We start from the raw sequence: 25,059 nt of genomic DNA on the forward strand, positions 1-25,059 counted from the left end.
AGTTCCAGCTCCTGCCAACCTAGCAGTTCGAAAGCAAGAAATTGCAAGTAGATAAATAGGTACCACTTCGGTGGGAAGGTAACAGCGTTCCGTGCGCCTTGGGGTTTAGTCATGCCGGCCACATGACTACGGAAACGTCTTCGGACAGCGCTGGCTCTTCGGCTTTGAAACGGAGATGAGCACCGCAACCCTAGAGTCGGATTCGACTGGCTTTCGAGCAAGGGAACCTTTACCTTTACCTTTTACATAGTTTGCTGACCACGAATTTCAGGTCCTGAAAGGCAAAAAAGGGGGGAGACATCTGGGGAGGAAATATCCAGAAAGTTGGATCTCTTTAAAAGAGAATCCCAGCACTGAAATCTGCCTTACTCGTCATCATCCATGCAAGTTTTAGGAATTCATCTGGTGACTAATTACTATTATTAATTACTGTTATAAAGGTCAAGCCATGTTGCAGAATGCAAACCCCGGTTAGAATGATGCCTTAAAGGGTTTCAGACTTTATGGGGAAATGCTGGCTCCTAGTGGGCGTTCTGAGAACTACATTTGCCCAATTTGATCCTTCTAAAGTTTGTGTTTTTAGAAGGCTCTTTCAGTGCCTCTCGGGTGAGAAACGCAGAGCAACAGCAGCAGAGGTGGTGGCAGCCAGACTTTCCCAGGGATGAATAAGACCACCAAAAGGGGGATTTCTCAGGAGGTGGCAGTATGGTTCAGTGACTGAGTTGCTAACTGCCTGGAGGGAGGAAAAGTCCTGCCCCTTTAATACAACCTTAATGGGATGTTACTCGTCAGCAGATCTTATTTGCCTGGATGCACGTAAAAGCTTCAGCTGCCCTTTTCTGCACATTAAGCCCTGTTAATGCTTGCTAGCAACCCTACTTCGTGGCATAGTTAGGGCTGCCAACCTCCAGGTGGTACCTGGAGTTCTCCTGCTATTACAGTTGATCTCCAGATGACACAGATCAGTTCCCCTGGAGAAAATGGCTACTTTGGAGGGTGGACTCTATGGCATTGTACTCTGTTGAGGCCCCTCCCCTCCCCAAACCGCCCCCTCCCCAGGCTCCACCTCCAAAATCTCCAGGTGTTTCCCAACCCACAGGTGGCAACCCTAAGCATAGTTCACACTCTGTGTCCAGTCTTTGGTATCTCCAGTTATTTTTTTAAAAAGCTCTCGTTAACAGAACATGTCATAAGAGAAGCCAATGTTGGATCAGGCCAATGGCCCATCCAGTCCAACACTCTGTCACACAGTGGCCAAAAATACCAGGTGCCATCAGGAGGTCCACCAGTGGGGCCAGGACACTAGGAGCCCTCCCACTATTGACCCCCCCCAAGCACCAAGAATACAGTGCATCCCTTGCCCCAGAGTCCCTATCTATACCTTGTGGCTAATAGCCACCAATGGACCAGGAGAGATCTTTCTCTGCTTCATGCCCTAGAGAACTGCCAGGTTTGACTCATTCCTATGCTTTTTAAAGAGGACGCACCGACCAACAAAACAAATTAATAGAAGGTAGGCGTATCCTATAAGTCAGGATAACTAGATGAAGCTTCCATGTATGGCGGCAGTATCCTTGTGAATGCTAAGGACGAATTGGGGGGGGGGCATCACTTCTCAGCCCTGCTGGTGCCCTGGTTGGGGGATCTGGATTTGACTGGAAGTGGAATGCTGGGTTAAATGAACCTTGGCCCTGATCCGGCAAGGCAGTTGTTTAGAACTGTAGACACTACAGGGATTTTGTCCAGTGTCCCCTCTAAGCTGAGTTAGTGTGTGCTAGCCCACAGTTTTTTAGCCTCCAGCTCACAGATTTTTGTCTTAGCTCAGGAAGGAGGGCTCCAGAGCAAACTAATTTATGCATTAGCCAAATCGCTGGCTCATGACTCCAATGCCAGTATCGTGCTCACCCGTGGACTCTAGTGCGACGCCCCCGGTGGCCGTGGCATCAGGGTTCACGACCTGACTCTGGTAGGGGAGACGGCCCTTGGAGCGGTAGGTTCCAAAAAGGGAGAGGGAGTGAGGGGCCTCAGACAGGCAGGGGACAGGGTTAACGTCACCCTGAGAGTCCCTCTGCCAGTACGCTGCGGACTTCCTTCTCTCTTTGCCGTCTCTCTGTTTGTCAGGGCCCCACTCCATTCCACAGCGCACTCCTCCTCCCTGGCCCCTTCTCCACCCTGCCTTTTATCTCCCCACCCCGCTCCCAGGACCGCCCATCCGCCCCCTCGACTTGGGCCACGCCCTCCTTTATCTGCCTGGACGCCGGCAGGGCGTCTCCGGGGCGAGTGCTGCTGGTGGCTCTGGCCGCCCCTGGGCCGCGCTGCCGCCGATCTGCGACTGTACCTGCTGCTTCGCGCCCGCTCCTGGCTTGAGAGAGCAGCTGCCGCTGCCCCTCTCCTCCTCCGTGGTGCCGCCTCGTGGACCCTGGGCCTGTCTCCGGGCCCAGCTGATGCAGCCTGACCAGGGAGGGCCCCCCGCTCCCGACTCCCTCCCCGGACAGTTGGCCTTCACCCCGTCTGGTGAGTCATGCCTAGGGGGCCGCGCAGGGTCTGTCGGGGTCCACAGCGCCCGGTCTGCGCATCCCACGACCTCCGGGGCGGGACAGCCAGTAGCTCACAGAGTAGAATTTTTGCTCACAAGACTCCACAGCTTAGAGGGAGCACTGATTGTGTCCTCAGGCATACCCACTATAGCAGAGGTGTCGAACTTATCTGTTAAAAGGGCCGGATCTGACATAAGTGGCACTTTGTGGGGCCGGGCCATGTGTACCATAAAACGTAATGCCAGGTACCGGAGATATAAACTGTACAAATGAGAGCAGCTGGGAAGCTCTGAGTTGTTGTATCCTCACTGCAAGGCCCTGTGGGCTGGGGGAGGGGGGTGCAGAGGAAAACCCACATGGGCAGACTGGGGAGCCAGCGGTGCAGCACTGGGCAGATGCTCCCATGCTGCTTGACTGCTGCAGACAACGTTGTTCCGCCATGCTGAAGCCACAGTCGGAGTGGCTCCTCCCACTCCCTCTGGGCAGTCTCCTGTTCCCTCCCGTGCACTAGCTGTTCATGGGCCGCATTGAAGCCCTGGACAGGCCAGTTTGACATCCCTGCACTACAGCTTTTGGGAGGCTTTTATGTCATTACAGATGGGCCAAGACCATTTGGTAAGTGTGGGCTGGGAATCAAGAGATTAGGTGTGGGTGTATTTTGTAAAAACAATATGTTTTCCTTTCTTTCCTTACATTTGCCTTTTCTCAGCTGAAAAGGCTTTCTTTTATGGACCACAGAGTGATCCTTCTAGGGTTTCGCATCCTACACCTTCCAGCGTTGAAAAATGATGTGTATTGCTGATATTTATAATTTTATTCCTACTTTTGTTTATCATTATTATGCGTCATGAACATTGCACTGTGTATAGTGTGCGTCCTAATTCAAAGTATGTATTCTCATGATTTGATAACACTGGGCTTTCCCACATTCTCATTTAACTCTCCGTTAAGTTCCTGTTTCTTTAGGGTCTTGGGTGTTCTGTTGTGCATGTGTTTTGCTCCCTCTACTGGTTGATTCAATATTACATGATTTACAGCATATCTCCCTGCAGATTAAACTGATTAAACCACTAGAGGGAGAAAAACATGCATAAAAAACAAAAACACCAAACCCCAAAAGAAACAGGAACTTAACAGGGAGTAAAATGAGAATGCAGAAAAGCCCGCTATTTCAGTCTTTGAGAAACTATCTGGCCACAACAGCTTTTTGGGGGTCCTTTTTTTTTAACCCCAGCACTCCAGTTTTGAGCCATTGTTTAAGGCTCCAGTGCCAGAATTGGCAACCCACACGATTTTGTTGTCTATCTGTTTACACCCTCCAACCCCCCCCCCCCAATGTTCTGACTTCCTCAGGTCTTTCAAAGAAGCTCTTCATTTATTCCTAAGTTCCGTTGCGACCAGCTTGCACCAACCGCAGAAACGTGGCCCAATGGGGCCACTGTAGCACCAGAAGGATGGAAGGTAACAGCCATTTTCCCAATGGACCACAATTCCCTTCTTCTCTTCCTCCCCTCCGACTGGCTCCCCACTGCACCTTTAACAGGACTCCTCTTCCTTTTTTTCTGCAGCCCTTGTTAACTCTTCTTTCTCTTTACATTAACCAACTAACGGCTCTTTTCACACTCCCCCCCCCCTCACCCATATGACACCAAGCAGTGTGTGTTTGTGTTGACACGACATGGGATCCAGTGAGCACTGGCTGCGTGGGCTCTCACAGAGGGGTACATTTGGACTGCTGGGCCTCCCCTGGGGAATGCTGGGAAATTCTGTCTGCACTGTGATTCTACCTGCACTTACAAATCAAGAGATTCTCTGATTGCACGCATGCTGCACCTTCTTGGCAGGGCCTGAGCGCTTGTTCCCACTGCTGATTTCCAAGTGCATGAATCCCAACTTGAGAAATGTCATGCGGCTCACACAGAGAGCCTCAGTCTGTCATCTGTTCACATTTAAAGCGAGGCTTGATAGTCTGCCTTACAGTCCCTGGGAATCAAAAGATGGTTTTTCAGTCATTAGAGGTGTCAAAACATGCTCCCTGGGGCTATATTGGGAACCCTCACTGGGTTCAGTGTGTAATTGGATGCATTTAAGAAAGAATATTTACTTATTTTTGTAAGTTAGCGAGCACCAGTAGGGTTGGGAAGTGCCAGGTCTCTCTCTTGCGTCTTGGGCTTCACTCCCAACCACCACAAGAAGCAGGCCATAACTAATGACCGGATGTTGGAGCTAGGGAGTACGTGCTCCTGGAGGGTCATAGGAGTGAGAGCACACCTGCTTCTGCAGACACAGAGGAACTAGAGGATATCTGTTCTTTAGGACTGGCTTTATGGACCTGAAGAATGTGGAATGTGAACTAGTTAGAGGACCAAGATGGGAAAACCTATCTTTCCCCATCTTGAGCTATTTTTTTTTCTAATTTCTTTGGCACTGAGAAGCCGGGACATGACAACTCATGTAAGCCTGATCAGTCCTTTATTCATATAAGGAATGCACCTGTGGGTAGGAGCAATTCCAGTCTGGAAGTCCCATTTTGGGTTACAGCTGTATTCTAGCAAAATGTGGTATTTGGCCAGTCAGTAATAGTGTCATTACATCACTCAGAGAGTTCCAGCAGTGCCTCTCTGCAGTCCACCATTTGCAGTTTCCACATTTGTGTGCCGCATTCGCCCGCTGCTGTTTGTGTCGGTTCTCAGACCAAAACTGTAATTTTAGAAAACACTTTTGTCTGTATTCCAGGTACAACTTCACCTGTTGCACTGCAGCCTTTTTGCTAGTTTCTTTCCTCGGCTTTTGGGTTCTTAAGGTTCCAACCAAAGAGCTCAAATTTCTTTACTTGCCTAACAACACTTCCCTTGTTTACATTCACACTTTCCCTCCCTGATTCCTCTTGGGAATTAGATCAGGGCTGTTAATACTTCACCTCCCTCTAGAAAGGGACGGAAGGTTTTGTAAAACCACAAGGTCACCCTGATCAGAAGGGAAGCTGAAGGCCCTTTGGGGACAACAGTTTGGGGGTGCAGCTCAGGGGTAGCAGATACTGGCAGGGATGCTGTGCCAAGTATAACACACATCTTCCTTCCATTGCCCCTAAGTCCTGGGGGGGGGACCCCAGCTTAAAGTCTTCTCTGAAAGGCTATATTTTAGAATAAAGTACGCAAAATCAGGGATATGCGAATATCCTTAATATCCTTTTGTAGAATGATGCAGCAGTTTTCCAGAGGAGAGGAAATGGGCACCTGATATCCATTTATTATCCATTTATTTACTTCATGTATACCTTGCCTGCCTCCCCAACAGGAACTCAAAGCAGCTTACATCGCTTGCCTCCATTTTGCCCTCACAACAACCCTGTGAGGTAGGTTAGAGTGAGAATGCGTGACTAGAGCCAAGGTCACCCAGGGAACTTGCATGGCAGAGTGGGGACTGAAGTCTCCCAGATCCTGGCCTGACACTCTAACTAGCACCTTGCCTGAATATTAAATTAGACCCCTCTTGCATATCTTAGCTCCCAAAGGTAAGCTTGGCATCTAAAATGGTTGCTTAAAAATCCCGCACCCAGAGCTGCTGGCGGGTTGTTCTAAACCGTGCTGCTTTCCTATTATAATTTCCAGCTCTCCTTGGGAGGAACCGGGGAGCACAGCAGCCAGACTTATCTTCTTGCTCTATTCCCTGCTGAACAGATCCCCTGCTGTCACTCTTTATCTAAGTGGAGGGGGGGAGTTGGGAGGGGTCACAGTAACCATCACGTTGCACTGTTCTACTATTAGGCGTCCCTTCCTGCTGGCCATCGTGTAGCTGGGACAAACTTCAGTTCACACAGCCTCCCACGAGCCCAAGCATCACAATCCCAGGTAAGCAGGGTGGATTATGTGGCAAGAAGTAGGGAGGAGCCCTATAGAACTAGTGGGAGGAGCAAATCAAGGGTCGGGGCCAGTCAGCTATCTCACTCGATCTCGCCCAACTCTCCTCCCTACTATAGACCCCATCCACATTTTTGTCCCTGGAGGTCCCATGATTCCCCACAGAGCTCTTTTTTCAGTGATCAAAGGGCATTTTTCACCAGCAGAAAATCTGATTGGATCCAACCCTAGATCTGCTGCAGAATCCAAAGCTACCCAGCACCATCTCCAAAACATGTAGTGATCTCTGGCATAACTGTGACAACCCCTTCAAATTTCCTTACAACTCACCTGTTGGAGAGGTATATCATTGTAAAATGCGGATGATAACTCATGTAGACCCTTGATCAATCTCTGATTCATCAGCATATTCGGGAGTCTGATCAAAGGCCAGAGTGGAAAGAGAATCCGCTGTCAACCTGGTACATCCAGGCAGGCATAATTTAATTCCTTTTTTGTCTCAGCATAAATGGTCACATACATATCAGCAGGTTAGTTTTATCCGGTAGGCTGATTTAATGGTTCCATGTTCAACATATCTCCCTGCAGATTTTTATGCTGGACATAAACCAATATAATATTGAATCAACTACTAGAGGAAGCAGAACACATGCAGAACAGGAGGAAAAGGCCCAGAAAAAGCAGGAACCTACAAGCAACCCTAGGAGTTGTCCAGGCCCTTAGATGCAGATATGTAGGGTAGTGAGAGAGCCACAAGATGGGACCAGATACAGTATTGGTCCATTCAGGCAGGGAAACCTGGGAACATTGTGGTTCTCCTGTTTTTTTGCCCCCACCACAATGATTCTTGTCTGAATTTTTCCTTTAGGAGTCAGGACTTTCAAAGCTGCCACCAGGTAACATTTCCCACCTTCCTCAAATTATCTTTTCTGAGTGGGTTTCTGGCCTGCCGATTCCTGAATCTCAGCCAGAGGCAGGTTTGGAAATATGCGGTCCTCAGGGCGATGACCACCAAAGCATCAGAGGACAGTCGGAAAGCATTGGATGGACTACAGTAGAAACAGAAGGGAAGTCCAAGAGGGCAGACGTTTTGTCTGGGAAGCTGAGCAAAAGTAACTGGCAGCCGGAACCATTCATTTCTGCCTCATCCACATTACACAGCGTAGACTTAACATGTACCCAGTCTCCACAGAAATTGATAAGAACTCAGGGATCTCTGCCAAGTTCTGGAACTGAGCATCCTTTCAACAGTGATAATGGGGAAGAAGAAGGCATAGTGGAAACAGCAAGAGCTTCTCTGGAGGGGACAGTTGGTCAGCAAGGAGGCCTGGTGATTTTCAGCTTTGCCGAGAAGCAAGACAATAGTCAACAAACATCTGGTCAAGGAACCGGGGTCCATTCAGCTGATGGTCAAGAAGCTCTTATCCCATCAGAGGTTATATACGGTTGTGAGACATCTATGGAAAAAGATGAAATACTCATTGGACTGCATAGCAAAAATGGTGTTGCAGAGCCCCAAAAGGGAGAAGCCAACCAGAGCCTGGAGGAAGCACCAACAGCTTTGGAAGACCCCAGTGGTGTTTGTACACAGGTGCAAAGAGATGTCCCAGGATTGTATTTTCCCTTGCAGAATCAAAAATCCCCCATGAACAAGGATGCAATTGAGTATGATATGGAATCCATGCAGGAGCCCTCAGAACTGGTGTGTCCCCTTGCAGGAGAAGAAAAGATAAACTTAAAGAGCAAACCAGAAGACCAGCAAAAGGAACACATGTCTCTCGATAACACAACTTTAAGCAGTCATGAGATTTGCAAAGATACCTACCGAAGACTGGACAACTTGGAAGAGACCATCAGAGAACTTGAAATGGCTATCAGTGAAATCAGCTTCCCTGCACCAATGGAATTTACGTTTCCCCAACTGAGATCGGTTGACACTGAGAAAGAAGAAAGAAAGGTGGGCACCACCGTGTCCAGATGTAGCCGTGCCACTTTGGAGAACATGGCGTTTGATTGTCAGATGTTATTGCCTCAGCAAGCAAGCAATGGCCCACCCAAGTCTTCTCCAACCAGTCCCAAATCATCTCTGCTGCCGAAACCTCAGTTCCTGCTCAGTGGCAATCCACAGGTTCAATTATTTTTGATAATACTCTTGCTCTCCTCTACCTCTAGATTTCTCCTGCAAATCTTCTTTGCTATCTGTCCTGTCAAGATTGCATCTGCTCTTAAAAGACAAGGTGTAAAGCCGTCTAGAGACTGGACTTTGGTCTCTTCAAAATAGTAACTTTATAGAGGATTTAAGTCCAGTCCTGCTGGAACGCTGAGTAGGATCCCTTTCATTTCTTTAAAGTGCTGTTTATTTCTGGAATTTGGACTTTTGTGACGGGGTGCTTTAATACGGCTGTTGCTATTCATCTCTTCTCTCTGTTTGTGATAGTGTTTTTTAACCTTCAATAGCAAACCTGGGACTGATAGGTAGGAAATGCTGCCTTAATAGAATGTAAGGAGCAACAACCTCTCAGCATTTCACTTCAGCCAAGTCTGTATTAAAGGTTTATACTAGTTTTCACAGCAGTATGTTCAAATAGCATAGCTTTCCTCTTAAGACAAAATGAGATGCTATAGTGTCTACAGGTCCAACCCTTGGATAATGACGCCATTTTAGAGCTGAACTCAGGCCATTTAAAAATGCCATTTGGCCTGCAGCACTGTGGGAAAGGATGATTTTGTTTCCCCGGGGGTGGAAACAAACACCTGGTCCCACCATGCTGCAGGCTCTGGCCTCTTTAAATGGCCTGAGTCCAGCTCTAAAATGGCATCATCGTCCACAGGTCAGACCTGTGGATGCCATAGCATCTAGTTATGCCATTAGCCAAGGAGACCTGGGAAATGTAGTTCTGTGGAGGAACCAAGGGACCGCTGATTCTCAGAGTTGTCTCCAAACTACCAGTTGTTACCACTCCCATTTAAACTGGTTTCAAACTGTTTTATTCATATTTAAGTCTTTTATGCATTCTCATTTTCCTTGCTTGTTTTTAAGTCTTTTCTGCATTCTCATTTTCCTTGCTTGTAAGTTCTTGTTTCTTCAGGGGGACGGTGTCTGTTCTACACACGTTTTGCTCCCTCTAGTGGTTGTGTCTGTTCCTCACATGTTTTGCTCCCTCTAGTGGTTGATTCAATATCACATAGGTTTGTGTCCAGCGTAAACCCCTGCAGGTTAAATCCGCAGGGCGGTATGCCAGATGTAAGCCTGCATGATATCAAATTGAACACTAGAGGGAGCCAAACACATGTGGAACAGAACCACACCACTACCTCAAGGAACAGGAACAGGAAACAGGAAAGTCAGAATGTGGGAAAGCCCTTAGTGTAGTTGTGTAGATCAGTTTTGTTCAGACTGTTTATAGGCCCCCTTCCTTCCTCTAAACCCAATCCAGTAGGTTGTGGTTGATGTATGTAGGTATCTATGTATTTCCTCTTATCCACTCTGTTATGTGTAAGTTAATGGGAGTGGTGTGCTGTTAGGCTAACAGTACTATCCTAACCAGGGTTACATCCTTCTAAGTCCACTGAAAAAGAGTTCAATTCTCCTTAGGGCAGCACTGTAAGCCCTGATGACTAATCTAGAATCTTCCACTTGCCCTTCAGACACAGGGTTCTTTGGCACAAAATATGCTCAAGATGGTGCTGGCTTTTTTGGGCTCTGCTGAATTCTGTGAATTCACTTTTGGGTCATGAATCCTGAAGGGTTTCTCTGTGGGGCAGAGAAAGATCAGAGACATCCAAACTGTGAAATCCAAAGGAAGGATTGGAAAGGACATATGAGAGTGTCTTGCACGTCTGGAGAAGTTCCCGTGGAAGGGGAAACTTCAAATCTAGAAAAGAGGCTGCATGCTTTGGGGAAGAGTTAGGAAAAGGCAGTAGCCTGAATAGCTCAGCTTAGCCCACGCTTGTCAGAATTTGGAAGCTAAGCGGGGTCAGCCATGGTTAGAACTTGGATGGGAGACCACCAAGGAAGACCGCTTGCTGTACGGCAGAAGGCAGTGGCAAACCACTTCTGCTCCTCTGTTGCCTCGAAAGCCCCATGAGGGGTCACTGTGAGGCAGTTGTGACATGAAGGCACCTTCATCTTCTAGGAAAAGGGATGAAGGCTTCTTCTTTGGAGGTCTGTTGAAAGTATCAGAGAAATGTTTTCGCCACATAGCAAATGGATTGCTGAGGCTGTGAGCTTTTCTTCATCTCATTTTCCTTGCTTGTAAGCAGTGTTCCCTCTAAGCTGAGTTAGTGTGAGCTAGCTCACAGTTTTGTAGCCTCTGGCTCACACATTTTTGTCTTGGATCATGAAGGATGGCTCCAGAGCAAACTAGTTTATCCAGCAGCCAAATCTCTTGCTCGCAACTTTCATGCCAGTGGCTCACAAAGTAGAATTTTTGTTCACAAGACCCCACAGCTTAGAGGGAACATGTAAGTACCTGTTTCTTCATTTGGGGGGAGGGGTGTCCCACCCATGGCTTGCTCTCTCTAGTGGTCAATTCAATGTCACACCGGTTTATGCCCAGCATATCTCCCTGCAGATTTAAACTGCAGGTTTTTATGCCAGGCATAAACCTGTATGATATTGAATCGACCACTAGAGGGAGCAAAACATGTGAAGAACGAGAGGGGGGGGGGACCCACCGAAGAAATAGGAACGTACAAGCAAGGAAAATGAGCATGCAGAAATGCCCCGTGGCAAATTTGATAGGTTTCTTAACAGTCTGCTTTTAAGCCATCCTCTCCCTTGAGGGAATTCTTCCTCCTAAACCTAAATGTGTGGGGCCAGGCAGTAGTTCTCTAGGGGTGAGGGGAGGCACTCTGCACATGCTCCAAATCTCTCTTCTTTATCATTACTTTAAAAAAGATTAAGGCAAACCTTTAGCATAGGGAAAAGAGTTGGAAACCTCCCTTCTTTCCCCCTCTTTTTTCTGTCCTGTCCTGTGCCACTGTGTCCCCCTTCTCACGGAGAAGACTAAGAGTTCGTTTGCACCCATAAGCATTTTCCCACCCAATCAGAATACCTGTATCTAAATATTTAAATTCAAGAAATCCAATCTAAATATAATTTCAAGCCTGTAGGTCTGTGCCATCCCATGGACGGGGATGCAGAACACTAGCCTAGTATTGTGGAGTTGCACACGCATCACACCTTCTAACTCCGGAAGCTGTGAAATCATGCCTGCCAGAGAAAAATGGAGAGGAGAAAACTCTCTTATCGTGTCTCTTCCCCAAAACAAACACTCAGTTTGATGTTTTGTATTTAGTAATGACACCCTTGCGCTTAAATGAGGATGTCAGTGATCATTCACTCCTTTATTAAGTTTCTTCCATGCTGTCAAAATAAGAATTGAGGTCATTACTTTGACAAACGCCTCCCAAAGCAATTCACAGAATGGCCGTTTAAAAACAACAATACTTGGAAATGATGTTACACAGCCAGAATTTAACCTTGATCTCTACTGCCCCCCCTTCTCTACCCCACCAAAACAGAGAATCCCTCTCTCTAAACCCTATGCTGTCTTTCAGTCCAATATTTAATATCGTACCCAAAGAGTATGTTTTATTAGCTGGGCAATTTCCTGCGGGAGCGCACAGGAGCGGAACTCCGGCAGTAAGGAGCCCAGGGGGTGGGAACATGCAGCAAGCCCCGCCCCCTGCTCCCAGCAGCCCTCAGTTGGGCCACAAGGAGCAACAAGCAGTCAGGTAAGTTGCAGAGCCGACCCCCCTGGCCCGCCTTCAGGTACAGGCTGTCCCTCCTCTGTGAGGGCAGATCTGCGTGTGTGTCCCCCCCCCAATAGCTAGCAATCCAAAACAGTCCAGTGGCACCTTTAATACCAAGTTTTATTCAGGCACAAGCTCTCCCCCCTCTGCGAGGACAGATCTGCACGTTCCCCCCCCCCAATAGCTAGCAATCTAGAACAGTCCAGTGGAGCCTGAATGGTGGGTGTTGCCTTCTGACACACTTCCGGTGATGTCAGGGGGTGTGGCATATGCAAATAAGTTATGCTAATAAGTTATGCTAATGAGCTCCTGCACCTCTTTTTCTACGAAATGACCTCTGTTTATAAGGCAGAGAGAGAGAGCAAGATGGTGACAAAAGTTTTATATTTGGGGTGAGATTTCTGAAACTGTACTGTTGTCATCAGCTCCAATAGTGCAGCCTTATTAATGGGACAACATAGAAAGTTAGATGGCTGTCACTTCTGACTGCCCTTCCCCTCCCCTCCCAGTTGATTATCTTGAGTTTGCTGTGATGTCATGGAAGGTTCATGAACATCCTGCCCAGGTAGCAGGAGTGGAAGAGGAAGGATTAGTCATGAGATGTTGACAGTCACACGTTCCTCGTGCGGGGAGGCTGCCTGGACAGTGGAAAGGCATGCACATGTACCACACATAGAATTTTGGGAAGGAATACTTTTTTGGGGGTAGGGTAGAGTTTTAAGAAACCGCTGAAAAGAGAGAGTACACAGCAATATGATTTATATAATTAAAGAGTCAGAATCTCAACAGCAGAAGAAAAACTATGTAAACGAGTGAGGTTGAAATAACTGGCTTGGCCGGTAAGGCGAGAATGAGAAGAGCGCAATGAATAATCCGGAGAATTGTTATAGATCAGAGAAGGAAGGTACAGGTGAAGCAAGAGTACGTGGCGACTTAAATGCAGGCGGAGGCAGCTTCTGCTGAGTGAGAGATGGAATGGGCAGCCAGCGGAGAGGTGCTAGAAGACGGAAGGAAGGAGCAGCCCCTGAACTTTAAGAACTGCAATCAAAGGTGGAACGTAAAATAAAAGCCGGGACTGCAACTACATATGCTCCGGTTTCAATTTTTAGTCTTGACAGAGCACATTTTGAGAGGTGTGAGGAAGCGTTTCCAGCCAAACCCTTAGTGCTGGTGCTTTTTCAAACTTACTGATAAGTAGCGTTGCCAGCTCCAGGTTGGGAAATACTTGGAGGTTTTGCCGGTGGAGTCTGGGGAGGGCAGAGTTTGGGGAGGAGAGGGTCTTCAGTGGGGTATATCGCCATAGAGTCCACCTTCCAAAGCAGCCATTTTCTCCAGGGGGAATTTTCTCTATTGCCTGGAGATCAAATGTAATACTGGGAGATCTCCAGTCCCCACCTGGAGGTTGGCAACCCTAGTTACTGATGGGAAAGCATTTAACTGAGAGAAAGGGTGAGAGAGGAGAATGCAAACCAGTGGGCTCTGGCGTTTATGCAGGCTTCCCGAAAATTAATTGGAAAAAAAGGGATACGTTTTTTGAGGATGCCAAAATGTTCCTCACCCCATGACTAGTTTCACCTCAGCTCTACCAAGAAGTAGTTTGCTAAGGAAATGATGACTTTCCTCTAGAATTAGGATCAGTTCTAACGGAGCCTGAAACATGAGTTTGTGAAGCAGGACTCCTTTGAAATTCTGCTGAAGTTTAGATGGTAGATGGGGAGAATCTGTTTGCACTGAGACAGGCTTCTGTTACGAACAGACATAGGCCTGCTGTGGATAGGGTTGCCAGGCAACACCTCCCAATTGTAAACTGACCAGTGACCAGGGTAGAGGTCAGTTCATTATGCAAGGGTCTTCCCTTTCTAGCATGGGAATTTCTACTTGACACCCATTCGTCTCACGTAACTAACTACCAATCAGCACAGACAAACAATCAGTTATTTCATGACAATAGGGAGAGAACTTGTAAACACACCAACAGTTGCCAGCTCTAAACTGGGAAATACCTGGAGATTTTGGGGGTGGAGCCTGAGGAGGGTGGGGTTTGGGGGAGGAGAGGAACTTCAATGCCATGGAGTCCACCTTCCAAAGCGGCCATTTTCTCCCATGTGAACTGATGTCTGCCACCTGGAGATCAGTTGTAATCCCAGGAAATCTCCAGCCCCCCCCTTAGGGCTGCCAAGCCGCGGCAGGGATCCTGTGAAGACGTGCGGATCCCCCGCCGCGGCTTGGCAGCCCTACACCACTTGCAGGTCAGCCGCTGGTAGTCCAGACTAGCTTTCTTTTTTTCTCAATTTCATTTTAAAGCAAATGGCATTCAGTTTCTAATAAAACTCCTATTTACACACACACACACAAGCAAGTTTTTGAGGCTGAGATAGCCATCAGCCAACCGAGGACGCGACAAAACCAAGGTTAAGCACGTTTAATCCATTGATTACAGGTGGAGAATTAATCCCGTGTTTAGCTGCCTTCTATCAAAGCCAAGAAGACTTTAAAGTGTTTAACACTGAATGGATTGTGCCTTGGGCATTTTCAAATCCTTGCATCGATAAAAGCTGTTGCCAGCAAACATAATGCAAGCACGTAAAAAGAATTCAACACCCAAACCTATGCTTCTGGGTGTGCCAAAGTCTGGGTACTAGCTGCCTCCTGTTCTCTATGCATTCCCAGCAAAGGTCTTGAGATGGTGCTGGTGTAGTTTAGCTGTCTTTCTTGGGGACTTCCCTTTCCTGGCAGCCAAGAAACAGCGGTCTGTCTGAACCCATGTAGATGTATGTCTTCCTTTTGGTATTTTTGCATTTGGTTTTTGTTAATAATTTTTTCATTTTGAATTTCCCCCCCCCCCCAAAAAAAAACGGATACAGAAAGAAAAAAGGAACAGGGAAAAACACATAGGAAATATAATCACCAGAAACATAATGTAAGGGCAATTCTACAGGTATTTGGGACATTCTTTTATCATAATATGTATGTATATATAAAAAACTATATGGTATAATAGCTTGACAAACATATGATTCATATGGCATAATGGCGTAAGAATATAGCTTAAAACATATGACATATTAACTTTAAAAATCAGTATAATGACCTACTCAGTATATTCTACCATTTATAACAACCTGCTTGGTATATTGTATATTTTTTCATTTGGGTATGTGTGTGTGTGCACCTGCCTGGAAGTCACGGTGACTTCTGGCGACTCCTACTGGGCCACGGAGGACATTCGGAGAAGCGGCTTGATAGCCTGCCTCTGCCTCCCGGCCCTGGTGTTCTCTGGAGGTCTCCCATCCAAATACTTGCCAGGGTCAGCCTTGCTTCGCTTCCGAGATCTGATGAGAGATTGGGCTTGCCCGGGGCTATACAAGTGTCAGGGCTGTACGTCTTCCTTTTGAGCTTTACTGCGCAGGGAAATTACTCCTCTTTCTGACTGTCCTGTGCAAAATATATGTGAATACAACTAATAAAGTCTGTTCTTATCTGCGGCTGCTCTCTCGCTCGGTAATCTCCTTCTTTTTGAAAATGTGTCCTTTCTGTTTTCTTTTGCATCTGAGACCCTGTCAGTCATGTGGCACTGATTTCTGACTACTTTTCTCGTTCAAGGGAGCTGTTTTCCCCCTTGTAGGGCAAAAAGAAAGTTACCTGTATTGTATGTGTCATTTTCCCCCTCCCCCTCCTGAGGTCACTAGCAGCTTGAGGAAGGGGCCGTTTCAAGCAGGGGGAAAAGGAACAGGAGGAAGGTTCATTCTAGGGTTGCCAGTCTCAAGGGGTGGGGGGCTGTCAACTTCCTGGAATTATAACCAATCTCCAGACGACAGAGATCAGTTCCCCTGGAGAAAAAGGCTGCTTTGGAGGGTGAACTCTAGTGTTTCCCAACCTGGCACTGGCAACCCTAATTCATTCCCGGTGCCACAACCCTGGTCTAAATCAGAGCCCACCTCGTAGCTTTTTTGCGTTAAAAAATATTGGGTGAGCCAATCGCATGTCTCACACATGTAGCCAACTAACCCTCCACTTGGGAAAATGGTTTGAGATTATCCTGGGTTCTTCTGACTGCAGTCCCTCTTACTAATCCTGTTTAAAAGCTCAGTATGTTTGCAAAGGAATCTAACCAGTCAATCACATAATTCATGGATAGTCAGGCTTATGCAGTCCATCACGGAAAAGATTCCCAAACAACCACTTGTGACTGGTCTTCCATTTCTGATACAGATGTGCCTTTAATAGGGAGACATTCATGTTCAGCTAATAACACCATTAGTACATTTTCATGATCCATTCTTAAACACTTTGCCTTGTTCCTGACACAGTTGTGCTACCAAGATGTTCTTGTGCCTTTGGAAGAGATGCAGAATGAGTATAATTCTGATGTATGGAGCAACAGCCTGACTCCTCTAAACAAGTTTCTATGAGGCGCTCTCTCTCTCTGTCTCTGTCTCTCTCTCTCTCTCTCACTCTCTCTCTCTCACACACACACACAATGTGAATGATTTCCCTGTCTCCTACTTTCAGGGTAGTGTTGTAATTAATCCTATCGGCAGATATCCTTCCTTGAGCCAAAACGTTGTCCCTCTTGCTTGCCCCCACAATAATGGAAAGGGGCTTTTTGTGGCATGTTGCTTGCTACATATGAATTTTACAAGGTAGCTCTGTTTAAGGAGCTGGAGCATCTTTCCTATGAGGAAAGGCTAAAGAGTTTGGAACTTTTCAGTGTGGAAAAAAGTTGGGTGGGACATGACAGAGGTTTACTTCTGCCAAGATGTCTCATCCTATTATTGACATTGACTTACATTGTGAGGAAAGCAGATTATAAATAAATAAATAGAATAAAATACATAGAATAAAACAGCCAGTTTGGTGTAGTGGTTAGGAACGTGGACTCTGTTCTGGGAGAACCGGGTTTGATTCCCCACGCCTCCACTTGCACCTGCTGGTATTGTTCTCTCAGAGCAGTTCTCTCATGAGCAGTTTTTGAAAGAGCTCCCTCAGCCCCACGTGCCTCACAGGGTGTCTGTTGTGGGGAGGGGAAGGGAAAGGAGATTGTATGCCACTCTGAGACTCCGAGTGAAATCCAACCTCTTCTTCTTCTTCATTTCCAACCAACCTTGCCTCTAGTCAGGATTTGTTTTCAGTCTGTTTATTCTTCACCATTTAGGCTTGCCAGCCCCCAGGTCCACGTGGAGGAATCCCCCGATTTCAGGGGTTTCTCCCTGCCGTGAACCAGCTGGCTGGCAGGGGAAACCCTGCCCCTGAACAGGGACTTCACCATGTGATGTCCCCGACACAGTGATGTCACCTAGAAGTGACATGACCGCACTGGGGCCATCATGCAGGGATGCTCTGGTATTTGGGCAAACTCTGTGATTTGAGGGTGAAAAAACCATAGAGTTTGCCCAAGTGCCAGAGCATACCCCAGGCGATGTCCCCAATGCGATTACATCACTTCCAGATGATGTCATTGCATCAGGGACATTGTGTGATGTCCCCGCCCACCCCTGGATCACCCCCCAAATCCCCTCACTGGATCGAAGAGGGGACCTGGCAACCCCATCACCATGTGACCACAGCGGACAGAGAGGGTCAGACCCTCTACAGCATCACCAGGTGATTTGGATAAAGAAATATAAAATTAGGTGTCATCAGCGTATTGACAAAAACTCCAGAAACACAGATGATTTAGGTTTTAGGTTTGATTGGCAGGCCAAGAGTAGTGTGCATATATACACCAAAAGTAAAGATGTCTCTATCATACCACCTTCTGTCTGAAAAACAACTGCCAGTCTTCAGCCTGCATGTTTTTGTACTTTCTACTTCACTCAGCACTTAGAAGTTTTCAGAAGATGGTGAAGATCTTGGATGTGATCCCCTGTTAGATCAAGAGGGTTCTTAGAATGAGAGCTTTGTGGGCTGAGATTACAGCCTTGTTGATTTACTTTTAGACCCAGTGGATCTTCAAGAGGGACCTATATCTAAACATATTCTTCTTTTGGGGGGATGCTCATGGCAAAGAAGTTCCATGACACTTCCACCCTGCCCAATAAAAAATGCAAGAATCACACATCACACTACACTGAACAAGTTTATGTTTCGTTTTCGTCTTTAGTGTTTGTAAAACAGGCTTAAGAACATAAGAGAAGCCAATGTTGGATCAGGCCAATGGCCCATCCAGTCCAACATTGTGTCACACAGTGGCCAAAAACACCAGGTGCCATTAGGAGGTCCAGCAGTGGGGCCCTGGACACTGGAAGCCCTCCCTCTTTTGCCCCCCGCCCAAGCACCAAGAATTACAGTGCATCAGTTGCCCCAGGCTGAGATCCTATCACACCATTGCATATACACTGGACAGCCTCCATTGTAGTTTCTCTTAATGACATCTGGATTGCCCTTTCGTCTGCCCACCTACTCTGAGGTGACCTACTTTGAGGTCCCAGTCCACAGTATGAAAACCAGTGCTTTAGACTGTAATTTTTTCGATTCCTGTGATTTAAGTGGTTGATTCGTTTGTTTATAACTATTTGGGTGTAAGCTATGGTGTGGGGGAGCAAGGTTAAAATACCGCAGTCAGTGAACAGAGCAGACCCACCTGGGGGAGCTGTTTCCTGCACATGGATGGTGGGTGGTGGCACCTGTGAGCACAGATCCACTCTTCTGCATTTTCTGCTCTTTGCCTTTCTGTTTTTAACCCTTCTTTGCCCTTAATTCAACTCTAAGCCTTTCATCGATTTTCCATTCAGCAGAAGTGAAAAGGGGGGCAACAGTTCATTTCTTTAAAAGTACACCGTTCCTATTTTATAATTATAGGGGGGTTCTGGCAATGGCGTTTTATGGGTTTTTCATCAAAGGGAGTCCATGGCGATTGTAGGTCTCAGTGTGATGGCATCCGAGGGATATTTTTGTTTGCCTCTCAAAACTTTTTTAATTTGTCAAAACTCTAAGTAAAAGGTAAATTAACTTTTCTCCTCTTCCACAGAAGCCATAGTGCGTCTCAACATTCTTTTCCTAACAGATTCCCCCTGAGCAGTTGGAGTGTTTAGGAACATTCCATGACTCCGTATCAACACAGGTAGTGGGGGCATTGGGAAGCATGTCCAAGCAGGCTGGCAAATTATAGGTGACAGAGGGTTCATTCTATGATATCACAGCAGCTCAGCCAATGGCAAGTTCTTAGCCCAAGCCAACCAGGAACCTTATTATTGAACCACTCCCCAACATCATCCTCTTTTCTGTTTCTTTCTTTAGAGCGGCAGCGGCGTCTCCATCCCAGCCATGAAGATGGTCAACCCAGCATCGCGGCTGAAGCAAACGCAGCAGGGCAGCCCAGACAAAAGCAAACACATAAAGCAACGCATGGAATACATGCGCATCCAGGGACAGCAACAGGTAGTTTATCTCTAGGCAGTTGCTTTGCTCTGTCTTCGGAGCTCTGGGGGGTGGAGACAGGTGGAGTCAGCATCCCTCTGTATTTGTCTTGGGAGAGGGACAGATTGGTGTGGGGGAAGTGAACGAGAGAGGGAATGATCCCAGCTCCTAGGGAGAGGCAGGGCAAGGGGTTGGGGGAGAAGCCCTTTTTGTACTGGGAAGACCTTCGGGAACACACTCCGGTTTGCAGTGACGCTTTAGCTCTAGACAATGTGGCTGCAAGTGTGTCTGTTCCACTGGCCACAACAGGTACCCACAATTGGGAGTTCTTGTATGAAGGGAGGCATATTTGCATTGCACAGGTAACAGTGGAACTAGAGAAGAGAGACGGGGAGAACTCCTTTCCACGGGCATATACCAGCCAAATACTCATTTCACATGTCTGCAGCAAGGTGAGAATAGAGACAAGTTCTCTCACAAAGCTCCCTTGGCTGTCCTCTGTCTGCTACACTTGACTAAAGTTCCATGCCCGTACAACTTCCTTAGGAACTGCACCCCCTCCCGGGTTCCTCGATTTCACCGCTTGGAATCTACCACTCTGGCAATGTCCAGACTCTTCCCCTCCTCCTCTCTGGCCCAGTTATGACCATAAAGCAGAAAGCACTTGAATGCTCCCCTTAGAGGTTTGTTTTGTTTGGGGCAGATGAATAGATTTTTTTTATCCCCTGCCCCCTATGGAAAAAGATCTGTCCATCGAAGTACACCATCCAGCACATGAAATAGACCCTTTCCCCAGCCAGGAAAGCTGGCAATGAGCATTTGATGTCATGTGATCAAACCCATGCTCACTCCCCCATTTCACCACACCTCCATGTGCGTATGCCTCAATGCCTTCCCTACCCACGGCATACATGGGGAAAGCACTGCATGTTCAGCAGATGAAGCAGATAGGGATAGGCTGTGTTGCGGGAAGGGGGAAGGAAAAATTAGCTTGCTTAAATGCTCTGGAGAGGGCGGGGCTTGAGAAAACAGTAAACCCCTAAGAAGCCTGCCAAGGAGTTACAGGGGTTCTTGATGCACACGCGCAGCCCTTTGTATCCACAGAGTTGCTCGCTCCATTGAAAACAACAAGGCTGCTGCGCGTGGAGGACCTCGGGTGCACATCAGGAGCGTCCATGCGGCTCTGCGTTGGGGCCAAAGGGCCTAGCACCCTACCTTAGCAGTGCTGACTTCAAAAGGGGCATAGAAGTGACCAGGATAGGGGAAGAAGAATCATCCTGATGTCAGGTCCTAGCATACCCACTCATGGGATTGGGGGATAAAAGAAACCCAGTTGATGTGGAGGAAGGACCGCTCTTTACAACTGTGCAGTGAATCTCTTGCCTGGGAAATGAAAAGTAATTATAAGAGACACCCAGCAATTGTTATGGGGGGGGGGGAATTCTTCTCTTCCCCCCCCCCACCCCCAGCATGACATTAAGGTGTTATTTTAGTTCTTGACATCGATCTAGTAAATAACAACAGTAGTATTAATAATGATGATGATGACGACAGAAATCTTTTTAATATACATACATGCAGAAGATCCCCGGTTAAGTCCCTGGCAACTGCATTGAAAGGATTGCAAGTGATGGGAAAAGGCCACCCTCGAGGCTCCATCGACACACTACAAAACCCTCGTGTTTGCTGAGGAACAACGCAAGGACTTTGCGCTACACATTCGGTGGGGGTTTTGTGCCTTCCAGATGCACACCAGCTGTGTTTGTGACCAAAGCAGGCAGGCAGAAGCAGCTCCAACCTTTCCCTCCCCTGCTATTTTATTGTGTCCGCAAATTGCCCCTTGGCTCCGTTGTGAAGCTTTTGCATTGCCATGTATGTAAGTAATGTGATTTTTCACTTGGGATGCAAAGTTCTTGTGTTTTCCCTCAAGGAGTCTGTAATGTGTAGATGGAGCCTCAGAGCTGTTACTCCCATGGGGAAAGGCAAGGTGTTTCCTGGTGTTTGGGTGAGGAGCAAACCTGCCTGACGCTAAACAGCCTCTCACGGATAGGGATCCTCTCTGGGTCTTTGCAGGCCCTCTCTGCCTCAAGCTGAAAATACTGAAAATGCGTAAGCCCAAGTGAAATCAGTGGGAGTTATGCCCAAGAACTTCCAGTGCCACAATAATCAGAGATGCTCAAACACCTGCCAGTTTGGCTCACATTCTGACCTCCCAAGTTGCAAACAGAGCTCTGATTTTTTGACAATCGGTTTGATAGTTGTTGATCTCTTTATCAGTGTTTTGTTGTTTCATTATATTCCTTATCAGCTATGCAGTACTAATCTTAAACAGAGTTACACCCTTCTAAATCCAATGAGTAAAATGTGCAGAACTTCCTGGAGGACATGTAATTCTTGGATATTTGACTATTATTATTGCATATTTTCAGTATCATGTATCAGTTTATTATTACTATTATTATTCAGTTAAGTGTGTTCATATTCTGTCGGTTTCTGTAGGAGAGACAAATCCCAGAGGAATAACTGTGACTCCTGCAACCAAAACAACAGAAAGTCCCGTGACACCTGAAATACAGTCAGATTTTTCATGGCAGGATTTCTTGTTGGCTAGAGGTCACTTCTAGTCTCTCTAGTCCACAAAAAATGCCTGCCACAGTAAATCTCAGAGTGTTTAATGAGCTCTGTTGTTTTATGACTGAAAGAACATGCTTAGTTCCACACTGGGAAGTGCCCAATCCTGCCTCCACATTTTAAAAAAAATGTCATTTTAGAACCGTAGATGCAGAAGTAAATGCAAATGGGACACTGGGTGGGGATTCCTGTCCCACCTCACAAGAGAGATGGAAATTTCTTTCAGTACCTGTCCCCTGCTCCCTGCCCTGAAGAAGGCCTCCATGCATTAGCATTGGTTGAGGTCTTAATGGTTAGGCCCATACAGTTCAGCTGGGTTCACACCCTTCTGTGTTCTTGCTGATGCTGACAGTGTGCCCAGTGGCTGGCCAACCTTCTGAGGCCACAAAGCAAGGTAACAACAACTTCTCTACCTGTTCCTGCTTCCTCCCACACCTGTGTTCCCTGAGACTTGACCCTCCCTTTCCTTCCACAAACCCTGTTCCTCATCCACCCCTCTGGCACATTTGGTATGCTAGCTCATTTCCCAGAACTCCTTGCTCCTCCTGACTTTTTTTTTTTTTTTGTCATGCCAGAACTGTTTAGTGAATGGCAAAGACCATGGATGCCCCCTTATAAGTCTGTGTCTCAAAGTCGTTCACAGGACCCTTAGTTTTGCTCATTCTGTAGTACACAGAGACACAAATTGCAGCCGCTGCCCCTTCTCTCAAAGGGAAGGGGGACCGGGCAGAGAGCTGTGAGCTTGTCTCCACCCCCTTCTGCGGCTTTTTCAGTGTTATTTTGGAAAAAATGCTTTATGAGCAAAACTTAAAAATGTTAAACTCCAGTTTCTCCTGCACAACTCCTTTTACCCACCTCCTTGAACCTCAACTCTTAACTAAAGTCTGAACCCTTTTGCCATAAAGCACAGGTGCTGTTTCCCTAAATTTCCACCATGTAACATTTACTGAGGGGATGCTTCTTTCATGTGGTAGTTTCACAACAGCTTTGCATCTGAGTGCAGCTGTCCTGTTGGATCTCTCACCCACCTCTCTGAACTGGAGCAGAAAGAGAGATCAAGATGGCAGATCAGCTGAGGTGGTTGAACTAATGGAGATTCCACATGCGTGAGAGCTTTCTGTCAGTTGTGGTACGATGTAATTTTCAACCCTTCCCTTTGGTTCCTTTTTTCATTAAAATTGCAACAGTGGAAGGAGGAAGCACAGGTGAGATATTTGAATATATATTTGAATGATATATATTTGAATCACCAGACTAGTGGCCAATTCTGACATAAAAGTTTTCCTTCACTATGGAATATTCTTGGAGGAATGGGCATGAAGGATTGTGGAAGTTCGTTAAGAGCAGGTTGGATATCTACCGGTATTAGTTGGATTTGCTTGACTTCCCTAATATCACTTCCAGTGTTGTCTATCATTGGAGATGCACGAGGGTGACTGTTTGATAAAGATCCCTCCTTATCACCTACCAGTTGCATTGGGTTACCAGTTAATGCCCTTTCCCGCTCATTGGTCTTCAGTTCCCTAGCAGAAGCACCTTAGAGTTTAAGAACAACCACCAGGCAACTGGATTTCTGCCTCTTCTTGCTCACGTATCTTTCATGTAAAATCCACAAGGATTTTCCATTGCAAGCAACAGTATATAGTTGTTGTTGTTGTTTACGTGTATTGTCTTGTGGAGGAAAAAGCTATGTCTGAACCAGCCCCTAGGTGGGAGTTTTGGATTTTAAAAAAAGAACCCAACACTTGGTCAGTTGCTAAGATTGTTATCCAAAGTTCTCTCCAAATCACCTCTGAGAGAGGAGAGCCCGCTTGGAGTATTGATTCTATTTTGCTCTCACAAGCCTTTCTTCAGCTCCCTCTCTTCCCACCTGTTGGCACCTGTGATGCCAAAAGTGTTGCCATTTCATTTTTTTTTTAAATAGTCCCCTCCCTCCGTACCTGACCCAGTCTGGGGGCACAAACGCCAAGCAAAATTGCAGCCATCCGTCTCCCCAGCCACAAACAACGATCCCGTTTGGCTTCCCTCTGACAAAACAGCACCTCTGCTCTAGCCTGCATTCTGCCCCTTCCGCTCACCATACCCCGATTCCCCACTGCTCACCTCAGTGAAATGAATCTTGTTGTTCTAACATGGTGTCCATGGCCACACACACTAACATTTCAATTCTTCTCCCTCCCTCTTCCCCTGCCCTGCCCTCCCTTCCGTTGCCTGCCTACACGTTTGTCCGTCTGCCCCTCTGTCTCCCCCCCCCCAATCTTCTTTTGTCCTTTTTGCTCCCTCTGGGGGGAAAAAACGGCTCCTTCCCTATGTCCAGTAAATCCAGCTCATCTCATGCTCCATTTTGTTTTTAATTTATTTTTATTTTTTTGGCAAACGAACCTTTTGCCTCAGGCCTAGCCAATGCTACTGCGTCTAATAGATATTTTCCTAACTAGCCCTCCACTCTGTCTTTTTTTCTCTCTTTCTTTCTCTCTCTCTCTCTCCTTTGAGAAGAAAATGTTTGGTTTTCCCCCTGCCATTCTCCTTTTCCTCCTTCCTCCTTCTTCTTTTTCCCTGAATCTTGCTTTTCTTTCTAGGCCGCTAGATCAACCAAGGACCCTAGCACGATGAATGAGACTTCAAGCCCTGTCTCAGAAAAACCTTCTTCGGGCAGGACCTCCATCCCAGTACTGACTTCCTTTGGGTCACGGAACTCCTCCATTTCATTCTAAAAACTCTTTTTGCCAGTTTCTCATTTGGCTGTTTGACCACAACTGGGGGACAGCGGAGGGCTTGCGCCTGTCTTTCTGCTTTTCTCCTCCCCAGACCTTACTGAGGCATCTAGAAATGTCCCTCCCCTTAGACTCTCTAAGCTTCCTTCAGAACGGCCAACCTGCGGCCTCACGTCCTCCTCCAAAATGGCTGACCTACGG

At 47.0% G+C, this 25,059-nt stretch overlaps 1 protein-coding gene across 1 annotated transcript in view; it reads left to right on the forward strand.

Moving 5' to 3' along the window:
* Positions 1-24,858, forward strand: part of SRCIN1 (SRC kinase signaling inhibitor 1) — a 347,319-nt gene extending 322,461 nt beyond the window's left edge. Inside the window, exons 20-23 of the mRNA XM_015412427.1 lie at positions 3,891-3,998; positions 8,028-8,354; positions 19,394-19,534; positions 24,724-24,858. Of these exons, the coding sequence (XP_015267913.1) occupies positions 3,891-3,998; positions 8,028-8,354; positions 19,394-19,534; positions 24,724-24,858 (711 nt within the window). The remainder of the gene's footprint in view (positions 1-3,890; positions 3,999-8,027; positions 8,355-19,393; positions 19,535-24,723) is intronic.
* The last annotated feature ends 201 nt before the right edge of the window (positions 24,859-25,059 follow it).

Source organism: Gekko japonicus, unplaced genomic scaffold (assembly GCF_001447785.1).
Source record: "Gekko japonicus isolate JY-2015 unplaced genomic scaffold, Gekko_japonicus_V1.1 scaffold8, whole genome shotgun sequence".
In the NCBI taxonomy this organism is placed as follows: Eukaryota; Metazoa; Chordata; class Lepidosauria; order Squamata; family Gekkonidae; genus Gekko; species Gekko japonicus.